General features: G+C 35.5%; 2 protein-coding genes across 2 annotated transcripts; one reads left to right on the top strand and one right to left on the bottom strand.

The window, feature by feature from the left end:
• Positions 1-850: 850 nt before the first annotated feature.
• On the top strand, positions 851-2,921 carry LOC120631164. The gene is made up of 2 exons (XM_039900622.1): positions 851-1,466; positions 2,132-2,921. Exons 1-2 carry the CDS (start codon positions 1,020-1,022, stop codon positions 2,870-2,872), a joined length of 1,188 nt encoding a protein of 395 aa, XP_039756556.1. The 5' UTR covers positions 851-1,019; the 3' UTR covers positions 2,873-2,921.
• Positions 2,922-3,024: 103 nt separating this feature from the next.
• Positions 3,025-4,821, bottom strand: LOC120631295. Its single transcript, XM_039900779.1, has 2 exons — positions 4,342-4,821; positions 3,025-3,558 (listed from the first exon to the last, which is right to left on the bottom strand). Exons 1-2 carry the CDS (start codon positions 4,690-4,692, stop codon positions 3,079-3,081), a joined length of 831 nt encoding a protein of 276 aa, XP_039756713.1. The 5' UTR covers positions 4,693-4,821; the 3' UTR covers positions 3,025-3,078.
• Between the last annotated feature and the right edge of the window lie 2,198 nt (positions 4,822-7,019).

The following is a 7,019-nucleotide window of genomic DNA, read 5'->3' on the forward strand; positions in this document are numbered from 1 at the left end:
TACCTACTAAGATGACTGATGAATATTTTTTTATGAATAATAAACATAAAAACACCCGGACACTCAAAAACATTTATGTTTATCACACATAAAAATTCCAGTTGTGAGAATCGAACTTACAGCCTTAGACTCAGAAAGCAAGATCGCTGCCCACTGCGCCAATCGACCGTCAAAAATTGAGCGCTCTGGTACGATGTCGCGTAGACACCATAGGGGTATGTGTTTAATATAGACATGTTTCTAAGCGTCCCGTTCATGGACATTTTAATCAAAATACTCCCTTGCTATTTATTATCTTTGTCTAGCACCTTAACTAAGTTGTGATAGCCTAGTGGTTAGAGCTTCGGCTTCCCTTTTAGGGGACCCAGTTCGATCCCCGGCACGCACCTCTAACTTTTCGGAGAAATATGCAGTATGGATTTAATCAGTTTAAATATCAATTGCTTTATCTGTCAATGAAAACATCGCGAGATAGCCTATATGCTTGGGAGTTGTTGTTGTAATCTTCTCAAAGGCGTGTGGAGTCTACAAATTCGCATTTTGCCTGCGTAGTGGACTACGGCCTTAATGCTTCTTGTTCTGAGAGAAAACCCGGCGAGAGAACAGCTTAACTTAACTTAAAGATATTTTCCATCTAGCTAGCTCCTAGAGAGGTATATAAAATACGTTTGACCTTGGAGAAGAAACGATTGCTGCTGGACTTAAAACACTTGATAAACAATAAAAGAAAATATAATACTATATAATATATAAAGTATAATTTTTTCTCGCCTGTTTATGTTTCATTGTTTGCACTGTCTCTCTTTCATGTTTTCTATTATTTATTTTTACCAAGGGTTGTCTGTAATGGCGCATCCACACATGCCGCCGGCTTATGCCGCCGGGTTTGCCGCCGACTTTCAGACCGCCTTGCCGCTGACTTTGCCGCCGGCTTTACCGGCGGCCTGCAGTCGCGGTTGCAATTTACGCAGTAGTGTTGTGACTTTCGTTGAAATTAGTCGTGTACGTAGAATCGAAAGATGTTGGACTATGATATAGTTGCGTGTATCGCAAGTGTAGTGTTGTATGTCATTATTCATAAAAAGAACCGCAAAATCAAACGAAGATATTGGGTCAGACCAAGTCTTCGAAATAGGCCTAATGTGTCCCCGATACTTGAAGATTTTAGAAGGGACGACATAAACCGAAGAAATATTCGTTCGAAATTTAACACTTTTCTAAGGATCTCTAGTGAAGAATTTGAAATATTACTGAATTTAACTGGACCCATGATATCAAAAACTGACACCCGCTGGAGAAATGCTGTGTCAGCTTCCGATCGACTAGCAATTACTTTGAGATACCTGGCTACAGGAGACTCTTATTTTTCACTCGGTACACTGTTTAAAGTGTCTCCACAAGTTATTTCTTTAATAATTCTAGATGTTTGTCAAACTTTGGTGTCTACATTATCCAATTATTTAAGGGTAAGTACAAAATATCCGTAACACATTAGGTAGTTAGAAACTGAACACCTACATTAGAAAACAAAACAGACCACATACATTCACACAGTTACGGCATGTACAAGACACAATTATAATATTTGATTTTATACTGTAGGGGAGAGTGCAATGGGTAACAGTGAATCAACTTTTTTGTAGAGCTAAATATTGCCACAATTTAACACTTTTAGAATGTGTTTTTATAATAAAGCCTGAGCAAAATCAATAAGGTACACACTGCCATAGCAATCTTAGGGCTACCTTTCTCAGGTTTATAGATATGACTATTTTTTTAAAGAAAGGATTTCCCTTTCTTTAAAAAAAATAGTCATATCTGATGACGCCATGTGACTTTTGATTCATATTAAATACTTTTTACAAACTGCAGCATTACATTTTTAAAACTTCAAAATATTTTGCTTTCATACTTACTTTTCCGTCGCACCCCGGTAGCGAGTCAAGGGCAATACAAAATAGAACGTAAAATGCTATATCGTGTAAATGTGCGCATTATATAGGCCGCGTTCGATCCACTGTACCCCTTGATCCACCGTTACCCACTCTCCCCTACCTGGAACTTCACACACATTTTACATACATATAACTAGAACTAAACACACAAATATCACAAACAATTTTTTTTACAGATGCCGAATACACATGGAGAATGGCTATCAGTGGCTCGAAGTTTCATGCAGAAATGGAATGTACCTAATTGCGTAGGTGCCCTCGATGGGAAACATATACGTATACTATGTCCAACTAATAGCGGTTCTGAGTTTTTTAATTATAAGTCATATTTCAGTATTGTTTTGCTAGCTTTAATCGATGCCAATTATAACTTTTTATACGTAGACATTGGATGTCAGGGCAGAATATCTGATGGTGGAGTTCTACGAAATTCAACTTTATTTGATATGATACGAGATGGAACTTTAAGTCTGCCACAAGCGATTCCATTACAAGGGAGAAATACACCTGTACCTTTTTATTTCATCGGTGACGATGCTTTCCCCATCTCACAGAATATAATAAAACCGTTTTCTGGATATCATGCAAAAGGATCACCTGAGAGGGTTTTTAATTATAGACTTAGTCGCGGGCGCATGGTTGTAGAAGACGCGTTTGGCATTTTATCTAATAAATTCAGAATTTTGCATTCACGCATTGGTTTACAAAATGAGAAAGCAAAAATTGTCGTGATGGCTTGTGTGCATCTGCATAATTTTATGAAGAGAAATGAAAGAACTACTGATGGAGTTTTGAACGAAATGCAACAAAATATACCGCAGATCGCTCTAAATGTAGAACCAAGTGTAATTAGAAATGAGCTAAAATGTTATTTTCTATCGGAACAAGGTCAGCTTCCTTGGCAATATCAAATATAATGTTTGAAAGAAATAAAATATGATTATTCAAATAATTGTTTTATTTAGGAATCAGAAACATGTATCAATAATTTTAAGCTTTTATTAAAATAAAATAATTTAACCGAAAATATAAACATTTATTTTAGTTTTAAGTAAAGGCATTGCGTTTTTCGTCATTTTAATATGTAACCTTATTTTAATCTATTACACTATTTTCGGTTAAATTATTTGGTTAAATTATTTTCCAAGACTTGTAACAGACTGTCACTTGTATTGACATCTGGGCTATTTTGCATTTCATAGTCTGATTGAACAGAGTAAGAGCGCGAAGTTGAGGGCGACGGTGACATTGCTAACGTTGTAGGTTGGCCGGTGAAGTATCCTGGACGAACATTTTGATAACGAAGAGGCTGAGTAGTATTACTAGTATCAAAATTCATCGAACCCATTCTCATTTCTGCTTCATAGATAATATTCTGGATTTGATGTTGTACTGTACACATCGTGTAATGATCCATCTTCCTCAACTTGCTACTTATATAGTCTGCAAATATAGCAGCATCATCGCGTTGCCTTGCATTAGACGTGATCTCCCTCAGTAATTGCAAAGCTTCATCAACTTCAGGTTCTCTCTCTATATTTCGCTTTCGTGAAGTCCTTGTCGAAGGTAGCGTAGTCTGGGGAGTGATATTATCTTGAGAAGACTGAAAATAAAAAGGAAATCTTATAAATAATTGCAAACAAGCTTCAATACTATATTTTGAATATATCCTATCAGTATGTAAATATTAAATAAAAACCAAGCTTATAAACATAACATGTATGTATAGTGTATACAAATAATTATGTAAGTTTAAGCTACATTTACTCAGTAAATAATTGATATTATTTCTTTATATATTTTTTTTCATCTTACATATCATACTTCATACTTCATACTAATATATACTAATATTATAAATGCGAAAGTGTGTTTGTTGGTTTGTCCTTGAATCACGCCGCAACAGAGCTACGGATCGACATGATTTTTTGCATGGGGATAGTTAAGGTCCTGGAGAGTGACATAGGCTACTTTTTATCCCGGAAAATCAAAGAGTTCCCAAGGGATTTTAAAAACTTAATCCACGCGAACGAAGTCGCGGGCATCAGCTAGTTGGCCATATATCACGTCCTCAAGTATTGCAAATGTCTCACCAGTAACCCTGTACACTCTTCACGAGCGCTTATTCCCGAATACTTCGCTTTCGGTAAGTGTTATGCCGACTACATAAGGTCAAAAACGAGAGTATGCTCGCCCGCGCTCCGTGGTATTATGTATTGTTACCGGGTTGTAGGTAGTAGGTATCTAAAATATTAATACGCGAAGCAAAAACTTTGTACCTACCCCTATTAACGAAAATATTGCATAATGAAATATGTATTTTAAATTTATTATGGTCGACCAACTAGTCTACTTAGGTAATTATAAGAATTTGATGGGTACTTACACTAGGTGTGTGGCTGTTCAGAGTCGGTACCGGTGCATTCTTGTCATTAAGAAATGATAACGCCTTATAAGCAAACCATTTCGGCAATTGAACATCATCCCGTCCAGATCCACTCCTTTTAGATTCTTCAAATTTGCGTTTTTCTCGAAAATAATGGCTAGATAAATTCTTCAGTTTTCTCTCAATTTCTGTTGATGCTATGTTGAACACAGAAGCAATATCCCTAACAGCATCGTTTCTTTTGTTGCGATTCTTGAAATCCATATGCCTTGGGTTCCACAATAGTTCATTTTCTTGATACTTTTCTATTAATAAAAGTACAGCACTATCATCCCAGTTAAATTCTGTCATTTTGTTATTTAAATGAATACGACAACACTACCACTCCGTATCGAAGCCGCAAGCAAACTGCCGCCGGCACCAAAAGCCGCGCGTGCCGCAGGTAAAAGATGCATGAGCCGGCGGCATGGCCGGCGGCCCGGCCGCCGGCCATGCCGCCGGCCGTGCCGCCGGGCATGTGTGGATGCGCCATAAGAGATTGTTTTGCAATAAGACTGCCTTTGCACAAAACTGAGTTTAACTTTTATTTTTTAATTTTTTTTTCTTTTCTTGTATGTTTTTCGTATTGTTTCTAAGTTTATGCAATAAAGTATTCTAAATAAATAAAATAAAGAAAAGTAGACGAAATCGCGGATAACAGCTAGTATATTCTTATCGATACCAATCATTAATCTCTGTGCAAAATTATCACGATTGTAGCATATTTATATACAGTTGGCTTTCATATATTTTTACAAGCTTTATATTAAACTCCACGTAGGGCTGCTTGGAGGCAAATTTTCTAATTTGTAATTATTTTGTATATTTCAAATTAATATCTCATGTAAGTTTTTTGATAATTACTGTTTTCAAATTATTCTGTTATAGTGTAGATGGGTCGAAGTTACCAAATAAAGAATTATTATTATATTTATTATTATATGCCTATTTAGATATGAATAGTTTAAATGCTTTTTGAATGTATAATAATAATTTCATATGCATGTGTAAAAATAATTACAAATAAACTGAAATATAAAAAGATTGCAAAGGATGAAGAAACTGACACACTCTCATATATAATATAAAAATCATCTTTTTAAAAAAACAATACGAGTAAGGTAAAGCTGCTAATTAAGCTTTCTCTCCGAGCACCATCGTCACCATCGATAACCATAAAAAAAGAACCTTTCAAATATGGTGTCACTAACATCCATTAACAGCGTCCACCGAAATACCTCTATCACGTCTGACAGGTTCCTGCCGTCTCTAATAAACGAACCAATTCTACGCAACTACAACATCCCATACCATCTATAGCACCGTGAAATCCTCCACAATGCACACAAAAACCCCGACAATAGAATTAACTACATTTAACTTCCTAACAATCACACAAAGAGCAGAAAATTTTAAAAACAATGTCCGAACAATGTTATTTATACGTGACAAAGGGATAGAATTCTTTAGCAGTTTAACCATTCCCAGTATAGGACATACAATGACAGATTCCTTCAGGCTAATGACGTGCAGTGCTAGCCGCATTGTGGGACCTTTATGGCACCCACGCGACACCAGAATGGAAATTAGTTACACTGTTTTGTCAACAGTTTGGTATTCCTCGAAGCACAGAGAAAATCGTATCAGTAAAAAACGGGACGCGTGCCTGAGACACAAATTTCGTCAAGTTGCTATAACAAATAGAGTTTTTTAATTCAGTAAGTACCTTTAAAGTATCAAGTGCGAAGTCAAAAGTCATTCCTAATTTCAATCTTAGTGCAGTTTTATTTTTTCAAGCAATTGCAAGATGTCGTTTACGCACGTTCTGGTACGGTAAGACATTGATTTAATATGTAACTATCAGTTCGATTTTAAGACCTACTCCAATATTGCTAAAAAATAAATATGTATATTTCTGTAAAAGTTTTATTTCAAAACAGATAAGTATGTTATTTCTTGGATTCGATTTATCCTAATAACTGTTTTATTGTTATATTCTTTCGATTTACTTATTTTTGATACGTAAGTAAATTTATTATACCTATAGTCTATTTTCTTTTCTTTCGGCATTATTGAAAAAAGTAGAAACCTTTATACAACGAATAATTCCTTAGGTCTATTCAACATTGCTCTTATGCACGTTCATAGCAGTTATAAAGTATTTTCTAAGTAAGAGCATTTTAATTTAAATTCTTCAATTAGACAGGTTGGCAAATATTGGCCACCCTGCCCACAAAGTCGCTAAGCGATTTAGCGTTTCGGTACGTTCTCACGTAAAAACCGACTAGGGGTTTAGGTTTACTATAACTGTCTCGTTTAGCCTGTTACCATCTTAGACTGCATTATCACTTACAAACGGGTGAAATTGGGAGATTAGGAGAAATTGTAAGAAAATAAAAAATATATGAATGAATGAATACACTTTTATTGTACACCAAAGAAACAAAAAGTAGTTACAAAGATATAAATACAATCAAGAGAGTACAATTTGGTGGCCTTATCGCTACATAGCGATTTCTTCCAGGCAACCAATGGCGTAAAAGGAAAAAACGTAGAAAAGAGGTAGGTGGTGCAATATATGTAAGTAGTCCAATGGAAAAATTTTATGTACGCAACTATAACTAGTGTGATAACTAAAT

The sequence above is a fragment of the Pararge aegeria genome, chromosome 17 (genome assembly GCF_905163445.1).
Source record: "Pararge aegeria chromosome 17, ilParAegt1.1, whole genome shotgun sequence".
NCBI classification, from domain to species: Eukaryota; Metazoa; Arthropoda; class Insecta; order Lepidoptera; family Nymphalidae; genus Pararge; species Pararge aegeria.